The sequence below is a fragment of the Vigna radiata genome, chromosome 5 (genome assembly GCF_000741045.1).
Source record: "Vigna radiata var. radiata cultivar VC1973A chromosome 5, Vradiata_ver6, whole genome shotgun sequence".
Classification (NCBI taxonomy): Eukaryota; Viridiplantae; Streptophyta; class Magnoliopsida; order Fabales; family Fabaceae; genus Vigna; species Vigna radiata.
Window position 1 is genome coordinate 19,523,322 of NC_028355.1, and position 26,600 is coordinate 19,549,921.

The 26,600-nt window shown below is 31.7% G+C and overlaps 2 protein-coding genes across 2 annotated transcripts; one reads left to right on the forward strand and one right to left on the reverse strand.

The window, feature by feature from the left end:
* Positions 1-1,276: 1,276 nt before the first annotated feature.
* On the reverse strand, positions 1,277-5,679 carry LOC106762722 (probable beta-1,3-galactosyltransferase 5). The gene is given in 12 exon segments (XM_014646765.2): positions 1,277-1,685; positions 1,688-1,813; positions 1,972-2,081; positions 2,367-2,492; positions 2,580-2,667; positions 2,793-2,913; positions 3,005-3,077; positions 4,433-4,496; positions 4,651-4,859; positions 4,979-5,031; positions 5,123-5,219; positions 5,365-5,679. Coding segments are annotated over 12 exon segments (1,227 nt in total). The 5' UTR covers positions 5,457-5,679; the 3' UTR covers positions 1,277-1,617.
* A 12,404-nt stretch (positions 5,680-18,083) lies between these two features.
* LOC106761440 (auxin response factor 17) lies at positions 18,084-22,270 on the forward strand. Its single transcript, XM_022780887.1, has 3 exons — positions 18,084-19,404; positions 20,846-21,499; positions 22,023-22,270. Exons 1-2 carry the CDS (start codon positions 18,331-18,333, stop codon positions 21,440-21,442), a joined length of 1,671 nt encoding a protein of 556 aa, XP_022636608.1. The 5' UTR covers positions 18,084-18,330; the 3' UTR covers positions 21,443-21,499; positions 22,023-22,270.
* The last annotated feature ends 4,330 nt before the right edge of the window (positions 22,271-26,600 follow it).

The window sequence follows — 26,600 nt, forward strand, 5'->3', positions numbered from 1 at the left end:
AATTAATAGATTTAAACCTCTTTTTGGTCCCTAAGTTATGAGTAGATGTTCACTTTACTCCTCGCTTTTAAAAATGTAAACCTTTGATTCCTAAGTTATAAAAAATGTATCAAATGAGTCCTTTTTTGATGTTCATGGTTAAAGGACAAAGAGGACTCTAAAGTGCTGTCATTATTAAGAAACAAACCAGAGCAATCTAAATATGTAGCAGTTGTTAAGAAACAACCAAAAATAGTATTTCAAGTCAAAAAATGACTGATTTGATACATTTTTTATAACTTAGGAACCAAAGATTTACATTTTTAAAAACGGGGACTAAACTGAACATTGCTTATAACTTAGGACCAAAAAGAGATTTAAACCTAATTAATAATAATAGATAATATTATTAATTGAGCTATTTTGGTTAAAACTTTAAAGTTTAATTGTCATGAATTGGCAGTAAAATTTTACTGTAAATTAATAAGAATGTATATTAATATAATAGAAATATTTGTGTGAGATAATTATCATTCATACATATTAATGAATTTACGATATTAAATCATTTATGATATGTTCATAACATAGAACGTTTTGTACACTTCAAATTATCATAAAAAACAAACAATTCTTAAACTTTCAACAAAAACAATAATTAAAAATACCAAAATTTACCGAAAGAAAAAAAAAAGTTAAACACATTCCACAACTTCACGTACAATTAAACATGGTGCTAACATTTCACAATGTGCGTTTCTCAGGGTACTGTTATTATAAAGTTAAACACATTCCACAAATTCAGGGTACTGTTATTATTATATGTATTTTTAAATATTTATATTATATTATAAATTAATTGTTGGAAATTTAAATACAAATCTAAGTTTGACTTTTTGAATAAAAATTAGAAAGCGAAATACCAAGATGTATAAATTCATTGTTTTAAGGTATTGATTCAATTTAATTTTATTAGTCGTTAAATCAATAATAGTATTAGAATGAATGATTAATGTTGATAATTAATTCAAAGAAGTGCAATATATATAAAATATTAAAACATATATTAAAAGAGTAAAATAGGTTTAACAAATAAATAGTGATTGGTATGGTAACATAGTGATGATAGGTTTGGTTGAGGAGGTCACAGTTGTAATCGCATGGCAAATTTGACCTGATATGATATACTGATGCAGTTGAATTCGTTTGTATTTTGTCAATGTCCATTTCCTATGACTTTTCATAATCAGGTGAGTGGCCCTAAGATGTTTGAAATAATTTCTAGATGAAACGTAAATATTTTAAAGTTCAACCTTTGATTGCATCGAAATAGTGATAAAATTTAACGCATTAGAAGAACTATCAATACATTGTTTTTCATTACAAAGGGCACAACAACCAATCTCGTCCTCATATGGACAAAAACATTGTATAAACCCTGAATGGTTGTTGTCATATCTCCCCCACATCACTGGAAGACCGTCATATCCATATCCAGGCAATTGCTACCTTCAGCTTTCCACAAAAAATTATGAACCAGCCTTGTTTGCCAGATGCTCCATGTTATATCTACCTATTTGCAGAAAATAATCATTCTCAAAACTGAAAAATGCCTTTGTTCCAGCTGCAGTTAAATAATTAGTCTCTCTCCAAACCACCAAAAAACCATTTTCCTTTGAAAGTATCTAAAATAAAGCACTCCAAACAGCTCCATCCCCCTCTCCACACTTTGAGTGGACATATTTAATCTTCTCCACTGACTTGCAGATTCCACTGCAGCTCCAATCAAATGAGGCAACACATATGTTACCTGCTTGTGCCTTCCACTCACAGTCTACACAAACATCAAACATAAATCAGGATCATTGCCAAAACCAAAAAAAAAAAAAAGGTGAGATTGGGGGAATTAAGAAACTGAGTACTAAAAGCCACAACATTATTGCTGTACAGACCAGAGATGGTTTTCTGGTTACATATTTTCATGTTAAATACCTGGAGGAGTTCCACAGCACATACTGCGGTCATCAATATGCTCAACTTCAAGACCAATGAACCATGCACCAAGCGAGACATCTTCATTGGCATACTTATGCAAAATAGGCCTGCAGTCATATTTATGATCCACATAAAATTTCTTGTGCACACAATATTCCATGACAATTCTTAGAGCTCCGAAGAGAACACAACTAAAACCTAAGATCACAATTAAGACAGCTTTCCAACATCATGCAAAATACGTAATTTTCTTTCAGAAAAAAAAAATGCTGAACTATCATTTGCACGAAGACTTATTCCTGTACAAATTATCTAGCAAAAAGTACATAGTAGTGGCCCATAAATCAGAAAATAGCAAATTAAGCAATGCAGGAAAAATATCATATGCGTACTGGTTGATGGAAATGTATGTGGCCAGATCTTTAGAGATTGCATATATCTGCCCAGTTGCATGTCGAAAGTATTTGTTCCCCTCTTCTCCAAACTTCCAAAACTCAGGTTCATGGTATTTGACATCCCTAAGATACGAAACAAAAGTCAAACATAAGTACAAAACCACGACGAGGGACATAGAAGAAGGGTATCCAGCAGAAAAATGGACTTACTTTCTGGAAAGGACAGGCCCTGATTTCATACACCCAATGTAGACCCTGGGTTTTGATCGGTGACGAGCAAGGGTTGTTGCCAGGACACCTAGACAGCATCACATGTTAGAATATCAAAGCTTATTTGTGAGAGAAATGGGGCAGAGGAAGGTGGTAAAGAAAATAAAATGGCCAGAAAANATAAGAAATCCAGAATCCTGAGATAGAATATACCTAAATTAACATGGACATCATCATCAACCTTGACATAGAAATCAGCATCCCATTTTGCAACTGCGGTAGAAAAGAAAATCTTTGTTTTTGCAGACAGCTCGTGATACCCTTCAACATGTTCCTACAACATGATNAAAAATCACATATCAAACTCCTGCCAGATTATCCAATGTTTTCTCACACTCTTTTTTATTAACAATAATATGCCTTACTAGGCGAAGAAAGTCTTTGTGCAAAGCTTCTTCTGAATCAATAGCTCGATCTAGTATGCTGTTGGAAGTTGCACTGAGACAACAATGGCAATATCTCCCACGTTAGCGACTTTAAGTAGCAACCCATATATAANCATTTCATCTTTCACTTAGGATAATGTACACATAAATTAAAAAGTTTCTTAGCAAGGTAACGATAACCATCCCTCCACAAGTGCAGAGTAAAAGGGGAACAATTATTATTGCCTTTGCACAGGTAATAANAATCAAGCTTCCAAAACTCAGTTTTTAGACTAAAATGTGCTTCTTATAGGTAAAGTATTATGAAGCAGATTTTAGTCTATGACTCTATATACTAATAAATTATAGGGAAATTGATAAAAAAAAAATTTAACATTTTCATATTGACTCAACACGGAAATTAATATCAGTTTCATAAGTTTCCTTTTCAATCTCACATGTATGGGCAGAATACCAACTGTTACAATATATAAAATATATCCCACAATATTGATATTTTACCTCAAAATATTTTACAGCAACTTAGATTATGTCTAGGAATAATTTTCCTATTTGCTAGGTTTTCATATTTCCTTATCATCTCATGATGTGTCTCCTAATTTAGCAAAGATTTTGATCAGTATAAAAAGGGATTGGCGTGTTATCAACACAGACCACATCATAGGATAAAAGTTGATACAATCTAAATGTATTTAATCTTAATTCTCTAAATTCAAAATTGCATTCGGGAGAGAATCACTGCTGGCCACCTCTTGTATCCATTGACCATCATAACCTTCTCATATATCACACAACATAAACAAAAGATAAATTCCAGGGAGATCAACTAAATTACTTGATGAAAATCATGGTTAACCCCATACTCTGACTTATGATGGTCCTAACCCATTTAAAAACATGCTACCTAATAGTCTAGTACCATTTTAAGTGGTAAATTTGAATATGTTTATGCTTTAGACACAATACAAGCCATTAAGGAAACNGAGTAGGAAAAATAATCGGAGAAAACAAGTCGATATCTTCAATGAGTATTGATGTTAAGAGATAGATTAAGCAATAATATGATTCAAACTTCAAAGGAAAGGACAACTAGAAATAGATATGCTGTAAGAGTCTTTGACTAACAAAGGGGCTGCNNAGAGGACAACTGATATTAGAAGCCNCTTTTGTAGTCAATCATAGTTCTTTAAGGTAACTCAAAATATTGACACATGACCATTTTAAAGGTGCCCTTTTTTTATCTAGCAGTTGGATAAGTAATGTGAACAGAGACAACCTTGTTCTGGTAAACAAACAAGAACGATCGTTTTTGTGTTGTTACATTAACTCAAATAATAACACTAATGTACCGTTATTTTCTAAAGGTGTCATTATAAATCTCTCCTGGTTCACACAAACTGGAATTACCTGTGGCCAATCATGAACCTGATAACAATTCCCTTCTCCCGTTCCAACTGAAGAAGTTGTTCACCTGATCAAAACGTGAATACCAAAAGCAACATTTTAGAAATTAATTAGGGCAATTATCCCCTTAAAAATAGGCGTTACGAATATGGTTCCATTTTAGAAACTTTTGTGCCCTTATAGTTGACTCCTAAAAACAGATTTTATTTATTTATTTTTACCTTGAGGCATCCAAGTCTCTCTTACTGAATCACGCCTCTTCCTGCTACTGAAAGCCGTGTTTATGCCAATCACTATAAATGCCTTCTTCCTTGCAGAACCTTCCTCGGAAGTGGTGGTTGAAGTATTCGAATCAGAGATCCCATTTTCACGAGAACTCCTAGCTGCTGCTAGCTCCATCTGAAGCATGGAAACTTGTTTGTCTAAAGCTCTGGCATGCCCCCAAGAAATTGAAACAAACATCAATAATTTAAAAAAAAAAAAAAAAAAAAAAAACTTGAACTTCAAACAAATCTGGAGAAATTGAAACGGAATCCAGGTGGCACTCACTGGATGGCTTCATGGGTCTTCTGTAACTCGCTCACTGCATCCTTGGGCTGCATCTGATGGGAAAAAGACTGAGATTTCAAAAACCAAAGCAAAACAAAATGAAACACTTTGCTGTGAAAAACTTCATAGGAAACAGAAACATGCCTTCTTGGTCGCGCAGTCGCCTGAGATCACTTGCAGCTGTTGGTCCTGCTGATGCTGCGCAATAAGCATCCCGTTTGATTCAGGTGGGTCCCACATCCTGCAGTCAAACAAATTCTCAGGATCGGACCATGATGTTTAACCTCTCATAAAACAAGCCCCACAAACCAAAGTTTACAAATTCACAGCTCAAAACAATTAAAAAGGCAGAATCTACGAGAGGGGGGAGAGTTTAATAGAGATACCTGCTTGTGATGAGCATACCAAGAATGAAGGAAAAGACAGAGAAGATGGGAATCCACGATGCAGAGATTTTGGTAGAGGTGCGAGTCTTCATATTGTTCTGTGTGAGGGAGGATTAGAAAATTTGGTGTGAGGAAGAAAAAGTTTGCAGGGAATGATGAATGTGAAGGGAGGAATTGGTCTAATGAGAAGAGATAGTGGTAGGAAGTTGCAACGCAGATACGTTTACTTATGTGAAGAGAAAGAGAGGTTAATATACAGAAAGGTTACGAGATTTGGAATTTAACCGTGCTGTAAATAAAAGTGTGACGACTGTTAAAGCAGTTACAGTAGCCGTGATGCTCCAATGTGTCGTGTACAATGTACATCCTCTGCGTTGGTGTCAAATGTTTGGCAGGTAATGTTACAATGTGCGTGTCTCGTTAGGTACGGCGTCTCCTTTCTCGCAAGTCAAACCTAGAATTTAAAACTGTACTCATCTCATTTGGTTTTTAAGACTGTTTTTTTATACCACATAAAATAATAAAAATATACCTATAGTTCATCAATTTGATAACTAAACATCATATGAAACTTTTTGCTCAGAAAAAATAAATCATATGAAACTATTACAGTGACATCAAAAACATTATTTGAATTAAGGCATCAAAAATAAATCGCATTAAAATTTCTTACATTCAACTTTATTACCTCCATTAAGGCATCACATATACATTTACACAACAATCAAGACTCAGATGAATATTAAGTAAGTTTCCATGAGATTATGTTATTAGGAAGATGATAAAAATATTAAATAACAAGCAAAAGAAAAACCAGGACCCAAGCTTCCATATATAAATAATATGCAAAAATAATGATATACTAAAAGAATAGAAAAAAGGGAAACTAGCCAGCACCAACGTGGGAAAACCTCAATAAGGAGGAAAAATCTATGAAACCTAGTCTAATAAAATCTTTCACTAGTAATAATTAATTGATACATTATAAGTTTTTTTTTGGAGTTTCCAACAATCAATAGAAAATAATCTCTTCACCAACAAGGTGAATAACAAACTCCAATAAATACTTAAATAAACAATAGAAGGAACCTAATATATGAGATGAGGAATAAAATATTTTTTTCAAGACAACTTCTTTGCACAAACTTGCGTAAGACAAATTGGCTACTCTCTACTTCTTATTCTCTAACGACTTTTTTTCCTTTTCTCACATAGGACACTCATAGCTCCTATCTCTTTTCTCCTATTCTATTTTATCCTCCTCTGAACACATGTAAAGGGTTACTTATAATTTTAAATTGCATAATTAATTTGGAGCCCATAAAGAAAAATACATTTTATTTTTCTTAATTAAGTTAGTGTGGATCCAATAAATTGGTGAACCAGTTAACAAATCTCCCCCTCACCAATTAATTGATACACTACAAGTTCTCTTGGAACTTCCATAGTAAACCAAATTATCTTTCTCCATCCAGATAGCAAATTTTCCTTAATGTAAGATCGTTGTCATCATATCTAACTCATTCTCATCAATATGGATTTTCTATAATGATAATTGCTTCATCTCGAATGCATCTCGTATTCGATGACATCAGACTTCAATATGCTTTAGCATTGAATGAGAAGTTGAGTTCCTGTCGAGATGAATTGCACTTTGACTATCACGATACAAAACATATTTTTCTTGTGATAATCCCAACTCTTGTAGGAATTTCTACATCCAGAAAAGCTTCTTAACAGCTTCTGTAACAATAATATATTTTGCCTCTATAGAAGATGGAACAACCCATTTTTTGTAGTATGGATTGCCATGACATTGCTCTCCTTGCAAAATTAATTATATAAACAGAAGTATACTTCCTAGAAACCATATCACTTGTCATGTATACATCTGTGTAATCATTCAACACAAGCTTACCACTTCCAAAGCATAAACAAACTCTAGAAGTACCTATGAGATACCTAAGTGTCCACTTCACAACTTGTCAATGCTCTTTCTTGGGATTAGCAAGGAAAGGAATCACAACACCAACAACATAAGCAATGTATGGTCTTGTACACACCATGACATATACCAAACTACCAACTACAAATAAATATGGAATCTTCTACATTTCTTCTTTCTTGTAGGACATTGCTTTGAGTTCAACTTGAAGTAACCTACAAATGGAGTGATAACATACTTAGAATTTTTCATAGTAAATCTCTTTATACCTTTTTAATATATTTTTGTTGGGATAGCACCAATTTTCCATTCTTCTTGTAATGAATAAATCTCATGCTTAGGATTTGTCTTGCAGGACCCAAATCCTTCATTGCAAATACTCAACTCTCTTTTAAGAATTTGAATGTCATTCTCATGACAAAAAATCAACATGTCATCAACACAAAGTAAGAGAATAATATATTTTTCATTAAGGAATTTCTTCACAAAAACACAATCAGAAGAAGTTTTATAGTACCTATGATCCATCTTGAAGGAATCAAGTTAGCCTATTTCTAAATTTAAACTTGTTACCAAGCCAAGTACAACTCTAATTGAAAACATTTTAACCACAATTGGAAATATCTCTTCAAGATCAATTCCTTTCTTCTAAGATAACAAATCTTGCCTTATACCTTAGTTATGAATTATTCTTCTCTTATTTCAATTTGAACACCCATTTATTTTTAGTGCTCTCTTACCTTGAGGTAGTTTCACCAATTCAAAGGTATGATTATCATGCAATGATTTCATTTCTTTTTGCATGGCTTTGAACCACTTATTTTTCCCTTCATGCAACATAACTTCTTCATAACATCCAGGCTCTCCCCATCAATCAATAACACAAACTCATAAGGGGAATATTTTTGTGAAAGATATCTTTCTCTAACAATTTTTTTCAAAAGGGGTTGTACAAGTGGTTCAGGAGGAGCTACCTCAGTTGGTTCACTAACTTGAGTCTCAGACATATCAACTACATTATCCAAATTTCATTCACATCTCCCTCATGATCAATGTTTCTAACAAGAAGTTCTGGCCCAATATCAATGAACCCATGAATAACCTGTTTTGGCTTTTCTTTCTTATCAATATCTTCACTAGTTTGGTCACAACATCTCGACTTCAAAGGATCTTCTTATCAACTAGATCTCAAAAATTTGTAATCAAAATCATCTCGACAATAATCAAGGAAGATGCACTTTAGTGATGAAAGTCTTAATAAATGTGTGCTTGTGGTTGAAGCGTGAATTAAACTTTTGGAGGTGAAAAAAGATAAGGGAAGATGAGTAAGTTAGACGACTGTTGTGAGGATGACCAAGTGATTAGTGAAAAATAAAGATGATGGATAATGGAGGCAATCTGCAGTGGAGTGAATGGGACATGGAGAATGATCAATGGAAGATAAATGTTGAGTTGTTGAATGGTGGTGGGAGAAAGATGATGGAGAGGCAAAGGAAAGATGATGTTGAAAGGGAAGAAGAAGATGAAAATGTTAGTGGTGGAAACACGGTGGAGAAAAAACAAGGAATGTTGTTGAAATAATTTTTATTTTGATTGAATATTGTTGTTTATGAATTGAATATGAACAAGTGTTATCTTTACCAAATAAGGATTATTTTTAAAAAACGTGTTTATAAACCATTTGAATCATGTTGCAAGTTATTTTTAATTGTGTATAATAAATAATATATAGTCTAGTGTAAAGGAAAAAGATAAATTTTATAAGTAATTCTTTTATTCACTTATATCAAACTCAGTTTTAATTTCACGTATTGTTTCAATTTACATTTTATAAATACTTCTTCCTTTTATTCATGAATTATTAAGAAAATATTCCAAGAATAATTATTTAAATTATAACACTTTAAATAGAATTGATATCTCTCTCATATTTACCTTTTTTATGTTATAACGTAATTATCTCTTTATAAAGATGAAAAATCAATACATGTAACAAATTCATACATTGATTCCAAGAATAAAACTCTATTTATAAGATAATGGTATTTTGACATCAAAAATTTTTTTACTCTCATTTGATATTACCTTTTACTATTTTTTCCTTTCAAAATGCAAAAGATCACTTTTGTTAGAACTATTTTACCATTATAAAGAGTTATCAAATAATACAAAGCGATAGCAAATTTTTCGGTTCCAAAATATCATTCTTCCTGTTCATAATATATTTCAATCATCAAACTCAAATTTTAACTTAATTTTTTCCAACTTCAACAAATTGAAATTTTCTAAATTTATTAGTTACACTCCTTCTAACTCAGTTCGATTTCTGTGTTAGGAAAAATGTCACACCGTACTAGAAAGGGTAATGAGAAGGAGAATTTTGATGTTGTACAAATGTTGGTTCAATTAAATTTTCATATTTATAAAAATAATTTAATTACATCTTTTTTAATAGATTGACATTAGTGTCATGTTAGTTTATAATATTTTTCATTTTTTATTTTTTTTATATATTAAGTCATTATCGTATTATGTGATAAAAAGATATATATAATTAAATCATTTTTACAATTATGATATCATAATTAAACCAAATAAAAGTTAATACTTTCAATTATTCTAAACATGAATTAATACATAAAATTCAAGTTCTTACATCTTTTGATTGTTGTTAATGTATAAAATGGTAGTCTTTAATAAACTTTAATAATTTACCATATTTTATTTAGTTATGACCAAATTTGTAATGTTGAGGGACGAAGGGTACTTGTGTTAGGTTGCCTGTTTAAATTGTTAAATTAAAAGCAAGTGAAAATTTCCCTTTTTCATTTATGATGAAAGTATTAAAACTGTACAGAATAAATTTCGTTCAGCATTTATTATTCCTTAATTCAGGGAACGAAGTGTTTTTTTTTTTTTTTTCATTTATGATGAAATTTTTTAAATAGTAGAATAATGGTTTTATATTAGTACCATTTGATTTTTTTAAAGATGGTCGTAATAAGTTGAGTAAGATTATTATAAGTGGGAATAAGATTTTTTTTCCTCTGCATATTTAACGTAGATATTTAAAATAGAAAAATGTTGCATTGATTCATGCTAGATATTTAAACTTTCTATACTTTTGGATACACACAATAACGTTATCCTATGTTAAGAAATTATTCTCAATTTATTTTTATACAATTCTTACTAGTAGAGTTGTCAAAATAGGTTACAACTTACAAACTAATATAATTTACCACAGGTTTGAATTGTGTTGGATTGGAAAAAGTATATATTTTTTATGTGAATCAATTTTAAACCTGACTCATTTAAATCTGGCTCATCCCGATCGAACCCGTGGTGAACCGCATTGGTTGGCCAATCCACCTAATTTTATTTTTATTAATTTACTATCTTATAAAATCTTAAAAAATATCATCGGACTCATTATGTGTGATATTGTACTTTTTTTATTATTTTGAATTGTCTTGAGTTTAAATATTTGAATTACTTAACGTTTGTAATTTTTTTATTTTAAAAAAATTATAATTAAGTGAGTCAATCCGTTTAACTTACCAACCCGTCATTATGGGTTGAGTGAGTTCAAATTTTTTTGATTTACTAATTTAGCATAAATGATCCTCATAAGTTCAACAAAAATAAAGTTGGCACTCTAAAAAAACGTATAAAACTATTTACATATTCATTCCAATTTATTTTAAAAATATAAGCAGATAAAATCAAATTAGGACAATCCTAATTGCACCATCGATATTTATCTTAAAGTCAATTAGCATGTTGTTTAAAAAAAGGCGTTAATAAACATAGGTTCTTAGATATAAAATTTAGAATGAGTTAGATTATAAAGATCTAAAGAATAATATTTTATAAATGGTGGTAGTTTAAAAATAGTGAGAGTCAATTATTTTAATATTAAATGATTTTAAGAAAAATAATTTCCTTATAAATGAGTTTTATTATTTTAAAACAGACCATTTTTCTGAAATTCACTTTTCTAGAGTTGTTTAACTTTTAAGTGATTACAACGATGAAATCTTCAGGGCTACTCGGTTAGTTTCTCTAAAATAGTAAGTTACTTTCTACTTTTTTTTCTTTGGTTTGTGTCGTTTTCCTTACATGCGAGCCATAGTATTTTTGCACATGTCATTTGAGTCTTTTATAAGACTCTCTATTGATAAATGGTTATAAGAGTATATACTCTGATCCTCTTTAATAGATGCAGATAGAATTCTTTAAACTGATGATATCTTCTTAACTCAAAAAAGTTAGATTATCTAAAAAATAAGAGAATTAAATACCTTGTTTTAAAATTTAAATACAAGTCACACTATTTTAATACATAAAAATATTCTAAAACATGTCAAATATAACAGCAAAAATATATTCTATTAGTACTTTGATAAAAATTATAAATAAAATGTGTAAAATTTAAAGGAAAAGAAAATATTAGTAGAAAGAATGTGAAATAACTGTAAGAATAAATATCGAATTAGGTTTTAAGTTTTTTATATTAAACTAATATCTTAATCCTCTAAAAAAGTATATTGGGTTTGATTTGGTTGAATTTTATATAATCATAAATAAAATCAATTCTGATTGATTTAGTGTTATTGTAAGAATCTGAAAATTTGGGCAAGGGTTGTTGGGCCTTGTGTTAGGTACTCAGGCCTTAAACATTGAGATACCCTGACTTTAGAAAGGGTATTCCAAAGTCTGAGTTCATTTAAGCTTAAACTCTCCCTCTCTAAAACTCTTATTCTCCCTAAAATTTCCTCTGCCTTCTCTCTAACATTATATTCATTGAATCATTTGAGCTTTGAATAGGAGGTACTCAAACGTTCACCGCGCCGAGAGCTCTGTATCGAACCAAACGATTTCTTCATTCCAACTGGTAAGTTATTTTTCCCTTTTTCTTTAATTGTCTTTGAACCTAGGCATGCAAATTTACTAGTTGCATGCAGCTGATAATGTTTCCCTTCGATTCCTCTTCCTAATCTAGCTATAAGAGTTGTTTCTACTGCCAATGTGGTGGTTTATAGGTTCGATTGCGTTCTTGCTGTGTGAGACACTGTAGAAACGTTCTTGTGAGTGTGATAATCAACAGAAAGGTAAGGGGAGCTGATTATATGTTTAAATCAGTCGTATGATATGTATGTGTGTTGAAATTATGAAATAGCATGTTGTTTGACCAAAATGTTATATTTTGTGCTTACTTGGTGTAACACTCCGGTAACTTATAGGGACTGTTGACTGCCCCCACACATCACCACGAGACTTTCCAGTGTGTTTTGTCCTCACTCGCACACTTTCCGGGAACATGTGACACCCGGACACTGACGAGGGCGGGGAGTGATCGCCGGTGCAAGAAGCATGGTGTAGGGGGCACGGACAAGGAGCGGCTCCTGGCAGGCTTCGAGTGGAAGGGGCACATGGACGAATCGAACATACACCGGAATGAGAGGGATCTGGAGACTGTATAGGTATGGGACTATACAGTTGAAGGATAGCTTAAAGGAATTGATTTGGCTACCCATATCACCAAAATGCATTTACTTTTCGGAAGCCTAACCCATAAGAACTCCATGGTTAAGCGTGCTTAGCCTGGAGAAATTCTGGGATGGGTGACCTTCCGGGAAGTTTTCCCGGAAAGTGTGCGAGTGAGGACAAAACACACTGGAAAGTCTCGTGGTGATGTGTGGGGGCAGTCAACAGTCCCTATAAGTTGCCGGGGTGTTACACTTGGTATGTGCTAGGGTATTGAAATGGTGCATGTACAATGTGAAGTTTGCAAGTTGTGCATAATGGAATTGATTTACTGAATCGATTTACTGTTTGGAGAAATTGCACATGTGGACACTGTTAGAACAATTTCCATGCTTGGGTCGTGTTCTAGGCTAGTTAAGGGAAGTAGGGTGGTAATTTTGGAAAATTGTGGTCTAGGGTGTGTTTGAAGTGTTGAGACAGTGTAGAGGGATCATTTGGGACTTTTTGAGAGCACTTTGTTGGTAGGATAGAGGAATCTTAAAAACCGGAGTTGGTATATCCCTGATCATAGAGCAGCCTTGGTCTGATCCAACAAGTTGTAACTAGTCATATGTACTGGCATTTATGGTGAGTTTCATGCGTCAAACATTTGATTCTTCTCCAATGACTAACTGGGCTGGTAAGAAGTGTGTGGGGATAAGAATTCTGTTGTGGTAGTAATTAGATAGACAGTTTAGCAATTATGGAACATTTTAGGTTGTTTAAAGGGAAATGAGAGGAAGATTTTGAGCATTTAGGATATGAGGTGCATTTGGTCTGTTTGGGCAGCTTAGACAAGTCAATTGTGACTTGTTGGGCATATAAAATTGAACTAAGACACATTATAAATGGTAAAATTAAATTAGAGCCCCTAAGTCATGAGATTGGGTGTTTTAGAGTTGAATTCAAGCCTAAATCACTTTAGAATCATTGTATAATAGTTAAAATTTATCTAGATAAGTTTAAATAGGTCTATATCATGAATTAGAGGTGTTAGAAGTGATGTTAGAGGGTTAGAATTGGTTGGAGGGGTGTGAGTCGCATGATTCTGTAGAACTGACGTTTTGCAGATCATGTAGACTCGCTATGCGAATGGTATCGCATAGCTAGTCGCTCCAGGGAGGAGCTCTTTGTTTGGGGTCTCTCGCTATGCGAGAGACCAGAGGTCTGGAGCCTCTGTCAGATTAATTCGCAAGACGAATTACTATTTGTGTTATGCGAATCATTCTGATCTATTAGGCGAGGGTGGTGCGTTGTGCGAGAGATGCAAATTCTAGTTGCTTTATTTGTTTTTTGTTATGTATTTAACTAAGTGACTGTTATCTTGTTTGTGGAGTACGTTTTAATACTTATGACTTGGTCTTTTAAATCTTCAACATGTGTGTGGATTATAGTTAAAGGTGTATAAATTGAAAATGGATGAAGTTTGGTTTCAAGGTTGCGTGTAGTAGTTTCAAGTGATAGAATCTCTTGGTGAGATTTTTAGTGTTTTAGAATGAAAGTAGGAGCTTAGTCTTGGGGGTCTTCCTAAAACTCCAATGGTCTTTCTTCTCACGTAAAGAGGATTGAATCATGTGGTGATGAGTAGCAGGAGGTCTTAGTCTTGGGGGTTTCCAGTATGCCTCAAGGCTCGGAACAGGCTAATCTCGTGAATGTGGCAGGGTGTGGAACCCAAGTATCATAAGCCACCACAGGTGCATGACCTGCCATAGCTCGACTATCATTCTAAAGTCCGGACGAGTCAAGTCTAGAAGATAACATGTTAGGATGGGTGTTTACCTTGTTTTGCTTGAAGTTTACCCTTGTATGTTCTATGTTGTTATATCGTATGCTTTTTATATAATTAGCTCACCTTTGCTTTTGTGTTTGTGCCATGTTTGTGTGTGTTTTCTTTTGCAATGATCGTCCACTTGGATGTGAACAGAGGAAGATGAGGTTCCCCTGAAGCAAGCGTTGGATGGAGGCAATACTGCAGCCTAGTCTCCTTTGGCTTCTTAGTCTTTTATGTTATTTTGAGATACCTTAGTACTCCAAGTTTTAAATTTTTAACTTTTAAAGAATGACCATAATCCTATTATCCAAATGCTTTAAGTAATTATCTAAATGCTTTCCAATATTATATTTGATGACGTATTTATATTATATATCTTTGTCATATAATTGAGATGTCACATTTATTAATTTAATTAATATTTTTTTCACATTCCCATTAGTATGAAATTTAAGATAAGTTATATTTAATAATACATATATTAAAATAAACACATTTATTATAATAACATATCATTTTTATACAAAATTATTATTTATAATTAACTTATTATTTCACAAATCCTAAATTTACTTATAATTTTATGGAATTTTTAATTGGACATGTATAGAGTTGTTTCTAAATTGGGATTTTTCCTAATCAATATTAAGCCGGAGTAATATAATGAAGTTATTTGTATAATGATAAAAGTTAAAAGAAGAAAAAAAATTATATATACTGAGTCAAATCCAACTATCACATTGTTATTGTAATTATTTGTATTTGTAATAATATATATTTTTTAAACTATATTTAAAAATAAAATAAAAATTTTAAATATGTTTTTAGTCAATTAAAAACAATCTTGTTGGCTTTTCTAATTTAAATATTTTATCTTTTAATCATTTTATGAATGTTATTTTTAGTTTTTGAAAACATTCATGATGTTGATAATATCATAAGTATATATTCAATACTTAGATAATGAATTTGATTAAGTTATATTTTTAAAATTTATTGAATACTTAAATGATGTTTTTAATTTTTCAAATTATGTATATGATTTATTCTTATCCTCTAATTAATTTGTTTAGTTCTCTGATTTTTTAAAATTTTAATTTTAATTAATGGAATTTGATAAGGTTAGTCATGTCCTTTTTATATCTTTATTATGTAAATTTCCATCCAATTTATGTAAACATCTTGTAACAACAATTTCTTTCATTTTATTTTCACTGTTCAAAAATATAGTAAAATAAAATTACAATAACCTGAACATATATATATTTTTCTTAAGAATCAACAACTCCCCACACTTTAGATATTTTGGAAGATGAAGTGGTGTTATAGGAGACAGAGTGAAATTACTTTCACATTATTTAAATGATTTATCACCTTTAAATAAAGATTTTAATATAAAAATAAACCAAGTAAGACATAAACATCAAGACTTTTGAAGACAAACCTCAACAATAATGGATAGTTCTTCTGATTCTTAGAACAAATTAATATATGCATTATAACTAAAATATTGTCCTTTTTAAATAATGTGATGATTATTAGCAAATGAAGACATTAGGTTATTGTTTGTCTTGTGATAAATTAAGATTAAATAATTGTTTATTACATAATAAATACTATATCATTATTTCACTCATCAACTTCATCAAGAAAAGATAGAAATTTTTATTTGGAAGAGAAAAATATATCATATAAAAAATTTAGTTTACTAAATCCTATTTAAATTTCCATAATCTTTCAAATGACCATATCCTAAGAAAATATTGTTCAAAACACCATTTATGGTATCATCCACCTTACTACTACTATTTAACAATAAATAATATTTTCTCTAAACCCAATGAGTAAATAATAACCATTTCAACCAGAGAATAACAACAAATAATATTTTTAATATATATGAATGCAATGGCATATAAACTTAATTTTTATAATAATTGTAGAATCTTTAAATAATTATAATTATAAACAAATCAAAAGAAATAATCAATAATGACATTTATAAAAACCACATTTCTCTCAGTCTCACAAACAAATTCGAATATAATTTGTTTTAGAAACACCCATAAATAAAAGTACACAAATGTCAAACAAATCCTTTTGTTACAAAATCTTTAAAGTACTATCTTTAATTAAATATACAATTATGTACTACATGCCTGTAAAAAATTCAATGCAATTAAATTATAAATTTCTTTGAATTAAATTTTATAATTTTTATTTATATATTTTTACTTATTACACTTATAATGAAAAAAAAAACATTTTTGAAGTATAATTATAACAATAACAATTATGAAAAATATAATATATTTATAATCTTTTACAAATTTTATTAATTATTTTTTTATTGCAATAATAGTTATATTTATTATTTTTATTAATTATCATAAAAAATAGCAACTTAATAACACCAAATATACTTCCTTGACCATCTTATATTAAAGAAAGTAGTTGAGAGAAAAAATATATAAAATACACCACATATAAAATATAGTTAAATGTTTATTAACTTAGTTATCATAATATAATATAATAGATAATGATGTGTAATATAAGTTCTATAAAAAAATTAATTAAATGTTGAAAAATTGAAATTGACAAGTTATATAATTGAGTTAAAATTATATAATTGAGTTAAAATTGTCAGCTCATACACTGGTGACAAGTAATAGATAAAGTTACATTAATAAAAAAAAATGAAAAAAAAATCTCTAAATTTTGTAAGGTGAACAATAATGCACAAAAAGAAATCCTTTTATAAAAAAAAATACCAAAAATATTATAATATAGTGAAATAAATTTATTTTGATTAAAATAATTATTGAATAAAATATAAACAAATATTTAAAATTTGAATACGAGAGACTACACCACATGTACCTACACCACAAGTTGTGTTATGTAACGTTCAGCTCTTAGTTTGTTATTGGTCTGTTACTTTTAGAGAAACTTTCTCCAATAATATACCAGAATCTCTACCCATGTTTTCGTTATCTGACCCCTGTTTGCCTGAATGTAACAACTTTATTATTATAAGGGCAAAAGACAAAGAAAGCTGTATTTTCTGACTTTAAAATAATGTTTTTGGTATATTAGAAACATATGTTTACATTAATACTAAGTAAAATCACCAATTAATTAGCACTTTTATTTTCTTAAGCTGTACAATATTAAATGAAGAAAGAGAGGGAGAAGAAAGATTTAAACTTAGAGATGATGATAAATCAAAATACATATACAATAAAATCTAAAATATTGATATTTTGATTATTTTTATATCTTTGAGCACAAGTAATTATTTTTGGTGAATGTCAAAATATAGTTTTCCTAAAGTTACCCGAACAACAAGGCTAATAATTACATATATTCTGTTTAAGAAGATAAAATAAAATAAAAAAAGATAAAAGAATTAAAAATATGATAGAAATAGTTGAAAGGATGGGAATGGGTAGAGGTAATATATTCAGTTATGTGTAAAGAGGGATAGAATATTAAATGAGTGAGAATTGTGAATTCCAGGAGACAAAATAGTTGATAGAGTGAGAAGATGACTGTATCTTTCAGTTAGAGTGTTATCTTTCCATAACAGAGACCGGTTCACCAACACTACAAAAACAATACTCCCATTGGATTCTGTATGTTCCAAAACCCTAAGCAATCCCTCCTTAATCTTCTCTATTAGGTAAGGAATTTTGAATTTTGATTCTCTGACTTAACAATGCCACGACAATCGCCACCGTCACAGCCGCAGCAGCCCAGCAAACTGGACCCGGAGATATGGCAAGCCTGTGCTGGATCGTCTGTGAAAATCCCGAAGCCAAATTCTATGGTTTACTACTTTCCTCAGGGACACTTTGATCAAGCCTCTTCGGCACCCAAGAACCTCTCCCCTCATCTTCTGACCAACCCCTCGATTCCCTGCACTGTCGTCTCGGTTAATTTTCTTTCCGATCCTCTTACCGACGAGGTTTTCACCAAGATGGTTCTCCAACCTGTTGGTAATAATCTTTCTGCGGTATCCTTCAATACTCCTGCTCCTGCTCCTCCTCCTCCGCCAAATGACGACGACAAGGACAATGTCCTGTCCTTGTCGTTTGCCAAGATTCTCACGCCCTCTGATGCCAACAACGGCGGGGGCTTCTCCGTGCCTAGGTTCTGTGCGGACTCTGTCTTTCCCAAGCTGAACTTTGGCGCCGACCCGCCCGTGCAGAACCTCTTTGTCACCGACGTGCACGGCTTCACCTGGGAGTTCCGCCACATTTATCGTGGGACGCCGCGCCGCCACTTGCTCACCACTGGCTGGAGCACGTTCGTCAACAACAAGAAGCTGGTCGCTGGAGACTCTGTCTTGTTTATGAAGAGCCCCGAGGGACGTTTGTTTGTCGGAATTCGCCGCGCCACACCTTTCTCTTCCGAGAGGGTCAACTGTCCGAAGCTTTTAATTGAGGAGGAGGACAAAGAAGAAGAAGACGAAGAGAAGGTGACGAGGGTTTTCAAGAGGGACGGGAAGGGGAGGCTGCCAGCCAAGGCTGTTGTGGAGGCGGCGGAGTTGGCTGTGCGACAAATGCAATTTGAGGTTGCTTATTATCCGAAGGCTGGTTGGTTTGAGTTCGTGGTGAAGACTGAGGTGGTGGATGCAGCTATGAGTATTCAATGGAGGGCAGGAATGAGAGTGAAGATGTCTGCGGAGACAGACTATTCATCCAGGATGACGTGGTTTCAGGGTACCGTCTCTGCTGTCTCATCCCACGATAATGGCCAATGGTGCGGTTCGCCTTGGCGCATGCTTCAGGTATAATATATAGTAGCCAACTCTTTCGGAATGGCGTGGTTTATTTTGTTTGTCTTTAACTCTTTCGGAATGGCGTGGTTTATTTTGTTTGTCTTTAACGTGTGTGTAGGTGTGGGTGTGTGTAGGTGTGGGTATTATGTTTTATGAATTTTACTTTCTTGGATAAGTTTTGGATTAGGGATTAGTGAGATTCAAAGAAGATTAGGGTGGAGATGGTGAAATAAAACTTGTGTATGACTTTCACGAGCCACTGAGTCTCTCCTTCTTGTTGAATCTTACAAGGAAGGGAGACTATGATGCATGTGGGTGGAGCTACATAGTTTTGAATTAGCCAGCCGCCGAAAATTATTTGCTTAGAACTCTTCATTTACTTGCAAAATGTGTGGCTATATTGAGTATGATACACTTCTTGTTGTGTTGTGGATTGATCTCTATTAGGTTTCATTTATGCATGGATTGATTCTCTATTAGGTTTTATTTATGCATGGATTGATTCTCATTAGCATTGTATTGTATTGATTGTAGAACTGTACTTTACTCAACAAGAAACTGATATTGAAAGGTGAGAACTCCTAATTGTGTCATTTCATTCTCCTAGTTGGAGAGGGGTCTGTTTTTTGTTGTTCTGGAGTGAAACTTAGCACGGAATTACTTATCTTATTTTATAAAGGATTTTTCCCGATAATTTTTTTGTGGTTTATGGTTCTATTATTGTATACAATGTTGCTCTCAAAATGATGGAATGGGGCATTGAAAAATATATTCATTTTATTTGCTGGTGAAATATGAGAACAGAAGACTGACACGTTCTTTTGGGCATAAAAGCATATGAGAAGGTTCAATGCAGTTTATATTTATCATTTTAGCTAGTGTATGTTAAGTGAATGAAGAGACTGAGCACGGAAATGTGGCAGTATGATAACTATGGTTGTCTGCTATTCTGGGGTACATGTTTTTTGTTTTGTCTTGCCTTTGTCTGTTCTGCCTGTTGAATTTATGCACCTCTGTCTAGATGTTGTACGTTGTTGGGTTTAATTCATAACTCGTGGGCGAGTTAGATGAGGTATGATTTGCAAAAATTTATCAAACTAGTGAATAGTTTGTTTTTTCTTTTGTTTGCAAACTGTTTTCAATTTGGATAAAGTCTGTCACAATTATCATACGTCAGTCTTGGTTATACTTGCCATATCAAATTCTCAACAAATGTCACTGGGATACTCTCTGTTCATGCATGTGCCTAACTACCTTTTTTCACTTTGCTGGGAACAATTGTATGGCTGCCCTTAATTTCTAATGTTTGAGTCTCGGCATTATTTTCATGGCAAAATGCTTTTTTTTTTTTGAAAGAAACTATTTTTCACATACGTTGTACTTCAAGAAGTTATCTTGTCTCTCAAATTACTGATACTGCTATTTATCTTTTCTGATTTTAACATCATAGGTTACATGGGATGAACCTGAAGGGCCGCGGAATGCAAACTGGGTTAGCCCTTGGCAGGTGGAACTTGTTTCCTCCCCACCTGTCCTTCATCCAGCATTCCCCCCAGCAAAAAGGCTCAGAACTGCTGATGGTTATGGGGTGTTGACTAATGGAGAGGGAGGAACCTTTTCTGTGGCCAGAGTCACTGATTCAGCTATGGTACATCTGAATCAGGCATATTTGAGTTATAGTACTTTTCCTGCTGGCATGCAGGGAGCCAGGCATGATGTATTTTCTGCATCAAGTTTTCCCAATTATCCAAGGGACATGTCTCATCCGTGTATCGATAATTCCTTTGGGAACAACACATTTTCAAGACAGACAAATTTGCCGACAGAACTACATGTTGGCGGCAACTCTCAATCTGATGAATTATCACCTGATAGTAGTTTCCATTCCTGTGTCACAGACACTCTTGGGAATAGCAACAACTTAATAAAACCTGCGCCCGATTCATTTCAGCTATTTGGTGCAGTCATTCGGAAAGAACAACCTGCTCAAAATGATTTAACAGGCACTGATAGCGCTAACACAGGAGATAAAGCCCTTGACAGATGATGATTCTTACTATTGAAAGTGGCTGTGATTATATGATACATATAAGTAGCTATACAGGTATGCATTTATTTCCGAGAGAAATGAATTTCTTACCACCAAACAAATCAATTACAAAATCAGCTACTGATGCTTTATTGATGGATTCCGTAGCTCAATTACATGTATTCTGTCTATAATGTTTGAATGTACAACTTGGTATATTTTGAAGGATTGTTCCGACCAAGTGCCTAGTAGATTTGAATTCTACATATTAGTCCCCCCAAATCAGTGTGAAACATTTATGATTTTTCTATTTTGAGTGCATTTAGATTGTGTTTTTAATTATGTTTTATTCTTATAAATTCGCCTTTAGTCTATTCATGATATCGAACCCCAGACACTTGCCTCGTTCATACCATATATAGAGTCAAAATCATAATGTATGATTTATTAGTAATGGTTGTGGGAGCATAATAATAATAAAACAATAGAATATCTGTTTTATATTATTTGAATATTTTACCTGGTTAGTTTGATGTCTTGTTGGATTGAAAAGCATGTAAATTGTTTTACTAACTTTGGTTGCAATTCATTCATCCAGGTAGGAACTTCTTTCCGGCCGGAAGCTGACTACCCTTTTGACCCTGGACTCTCCAATACTTGGAAAACAAATCTCATATCTCACAATTTATGCTATTTTTTTTTTACAAAACATTGATATTTCTAAATACAGTTTTTCTTTTGTTGGTTTACTGCATATTTTTTTTTTATAAGCAATTGGTTTCGGTTTTGTACGTCTGTCATGGAATTAGATTGAATTAAATTTTGTGGTATCAACTCAATCTTCTGTCTAGGGTGATGTAAAGAAAATTATTAAATCAGATTAATATCGAAAGAAATAATAATATTATCATTATTCAATTTATTTTATTTTCCATTAATTAAATATATTTTATGAAATATTAAATTTTAAAATTTTTTAAATATAAAATATTGTAATATGTTTTTTTGTAATTTATTAAAAATCTAATAAACGTGTTTTTTTTTTTTAAATAATCGAAGGTCCTTGAATTAATTGATTTAATTCCATCCAATTGTTGTTTTTAATATTGTTCTTCCATTTATAATTATTTCTAAATTTATTTTTATTGTATCACAAAACACAAAATGTGAAATGAACTTGATGAATAGTAATAAATGTTAATTGACTTAACAACACGGTTAAATCATATATTTAATAAATTAAATGTTATTAGAACCGAGCACAAGATTTTGTTTATGTACTTCTAACTCATGCCCAATTATTTAGTCTTAATCTTTCGAGGGAATTTAAAAATTGATAATATGAATATATGCAAGAACAATAATATGAATATAAAAATGGAATGTTAAAGTGAGTCACAGATTCAGTTTAACCTTATTAGTTCTCTTTTTATAGTTAAAAGTTTTGTAATGGGATCCGACCCATGGGTTTGAAGGTTAGATGGTTAATTCACTTAAATTTTTTAAATTTATTATATATATTAATTATAGTACAATCAAATTGAACTAATTTATGTATTTTATCAAAACATTATTCCAAAGATAAAAACTAAACATTAAAATAAAATTTACAAACAAATAAATTAAATATCTAAGTTATTTAAATATTATAAAATAGCATTCTAGTATTAGAAAAAACCTATTAACATACATATTTAGAAATAATAAATAATTATGATAAGTTATAAATAAATTCATTTTCAATTTAGTTAGAATTCATTCAAACAATAAAATATGATTTATATTTAAAAATTTATTTTTCTTTAAAACTCCATAATGAATCGAATTAAGTTAAATGTTAAAATTTAAATGTACAAATATTTTAAAAATTTAATAAAAATAAAATGAAAAAAATACACTAAAAAAATTCTAAGATAAAAACAATAATAAAAAAAAAATATAATCAATGTCACGTATGAGGAACAAAAGACAAAGTGCAATGAGATTAATAATCAAATCAAATTTCTAAGAAAAACGTGGTATTCAAAAATTTGGCAAAAGAAAAACGCCAAAATCACATCTAAGAACCAATCAAAAGATAAAATGCAATGTATATTGGAAATCAAAAACTAAAAATTAATTATGTGCATTGGAGGGTAGTGTTGTTAGCACAGTGAAGGAGTCCTTGCCAATGAGGGAGAAAAGAGAATTCACTATTGTTCAAAATAATGTCTGTGCATGAAAACAATCAGTCAAAATAAAAGAAAATCATATCTAAAATATTTAAGCAAAAATTACCTTCAATGGTTGTCGAAATAGTTCGAAGGCTTGAGAAGAGAGAGTGCGAAGAAATAGTGGAAGAAAAATGCTCTCTCACATTGTTTTTTTAATTCATAAAACAATATATGATGTTGGACAAGTAAGGAGACCGACATCTAATAGGAATTGAAAAATGACTTTCGTGCTTCATTTTTTAATTATTTAAACAAAATTAGACGTTGGTCCCCTGACTCCGACATCTATTATAACATTGACTAATTGACTGTCCGACATCATAAGGGCATAGGAACGGTTTTCAGGAAGAGTTTTTTAATGATTTAAAAAAATTAGACGCTGAACACTTGACTATTCAATGCCTAATGCGTTATGATGTTGACGCCTTGATTTTCTGATGTCAAACTCTTCGAGGACATTCATTTTCTAGATGGCTTTTTTAAATGTTTAAAAAAGAATCAGTCGCCCCACCTCCTTAAAGTTGATATAATGTCGGTTATGTGGGTGGTATAATGTTTAATTGTTCATTTTATTTCAAAAATGCCATTGGTAATTTTTTATGTTGCTTTTTTTCTATGTAACGTTAAATGTTAGACGTTAAAAGCCCATTTTACACCATTGCTTGTAAGTTTGAACAAGGTTTAAAGTATACTTGTTAACATGGTATTAAAGTCATGGGCTAGAACCTATTCAACGAAGTTTGTTGCTTATTAGGTCTATTATTCTATCCATTATCGGACCGTTTTCAGACCGCCCATTAATGTCTATTCTCACACCTAAGATGCATATGCCCTGACATGAGGAAAATATGTTGAAAGTCCCACATTAATTAGAGATAAACCAAATTTATACTATATAAACACATGAAATACTTACCTTACAAGTAAGTTTTGTAAGGTTAAGTTAAACTCAAAATTCACTTCTTATCATATCTAAATTGTTTAGTTAATATTCTCTTAAAATATAACTAACTTTTTGAATTGAAAGCTTCATTATAAATAATTGAGTTGGGAGTATTGATAAGACACTCAAATCTAAAGATTTTCGATGGTTTAGAGAGAGAAACATGAGGTGGTTTTCTTAAAGGAGGATTGAGTGATTTTTTGAAAATTGGTTTATGTGTATGTAATGTTGTGACTATATGATTGATGTGTTGAGTTCTTATGTGAGAAACCCTATATGAATAGGGGTACATTGAGAATATTGTAAATTTATGTGTTAGCATGGATGAATCTATTAATCTTTATGTAAGCATGTGTGAATTTCGTTAGTCTCTATGTGAGAAAGAGTGAGCTTTGTTAGTTTTTGTATGAGCATGAGTGAGGCTTTGTAAGTCTCTTTGTGAGTATGGGTGGACCCTATAAGTCCTTGTGTGAGCATGAGTGGACCTTATACGTATCTGTGTGGGCACAGGTGGATTATGTCAGTATATGTGCAAGCAAAAATGGACTTCATAAGTCTTTGCATTAGTAGGAGTGGACCTTATAAGTCTTCATATGAGTAGGAGTGGACATTGTAAGTTTTTGTGTGAGCATGGATAAACTTTATAAATCTCTCTGTGAGCATGAGTGGACTTTGTAAATCTTTGTGTGAGAATGAGTTTTATGTGTGAGTAAATGATAGGTAATCTTTGTGTGAGTGACACAACTAATAACTTTGTATGAGTTGTGATATCTAATAACATCTATGTAAATGAATGGTTGGAAGCTTTGCATGAGCAAATAATGGATAATATGAGTAAGCGAAAGCTTGAAACTCTGTATGAGAGTGACCATCAATAGTTTCACATGAAACATTGTCCTTGTGTGAAGTGGCAACTTTGTGTTAGCTGGTGGAGGTTTTGTGTGAACCTATAACTTTATGTGAATCTTGTGTTGAAACAATATTTGATAATGTGTATGTGTTATTATGTGAGTTGTTTTTGTGTTTGACTATGATGAGTGTCATTTATCACCAAATAGATGATATAAGTGTTAAGTAGGAATCAAAGTTATGAGAACAAATATTATAAAGAATTTCCTTAATTATTTTTATTATTTTCTAAAAAAAATTTCTTTCCGTTGTAAAAACTTTATTCATATGTCAATTTTTTTTTTAAGAATAATAGGATATGTATTTCACTTTATTTAGTGAATAAAATCATTTTTTATTTATGTTCAAATAATGATATCAAAATTATACATAATGTCTTTTTATATAAACAATATAAGTTTTAGTATCATTCTATTACATATCTTCTTAATATATCGTGTGATATTGATTAAATGATAACTCATTATTCATATCACATTATATAATAATTACCTTCATCATTTATCACCGTGTTTTCATAACACTAAAATGATATACTAGATAAGGTTAAAAGCTCTTTTTGGTCCCAATTTTGGTTCAGAAAATTCGTTTTGGTCCCTGAGTTGAATTTGTGTTCAATTTCATCCCAAAGAACGATTTTAATGTTCAATTTGGTCCTTTTCCTTAACAACGTTAAAATTGTTAATGACAAGGTGTCCAGCTCTGCAACTGCTACGTGAGATGTCAGTTTTTTGCTGACTGGGCATCCTTTCTAGCCGTTACAATTAGGATTTTTTTAAATTAAATTTTTAATTAATGTGGTAATAAAATTAAAGTTAGGTATTTGGGAGGGAAATTGTGAAAGTTGCGAGATTGAGAAGTGGTGGAATTTGGAAGAAGAACTTCTGCAACTTCAGAAGAACAAGATTGGCATTCGACACAAGATTGGCATTCGACACAAGATTGGCATTGGGAAATCCTATCTGCAAAATCAGGTTTGATTTCTTGTTCGTTGAAGAGTGTAAAACCCCAATATAACTTGCTTTTGCGAGATTAATTTTTAGGTTTTGTTGTTGAAGAGTGTAAAACCCCAAATTTTTTCGTTTCAATGTTTGATTTTGGAAAAGTTACA

Bases quoted from the DNA above. Each gene is read 5' to 3' on its own strand.
- LOC106761440 (XM_022780887.1), top strand. From the start codon at position 18,331: ATGCCACGACAATCGCCACCGTCACAGCCGCAGCAGCCCAGCAAACTG. The intron at 19,405-20,845 runs GTATAATATATA...TTAACATCATAG, and splicing joins CGCCTTGGCGCATGCTTCAG to GTTACATGGGATGAACCTGA.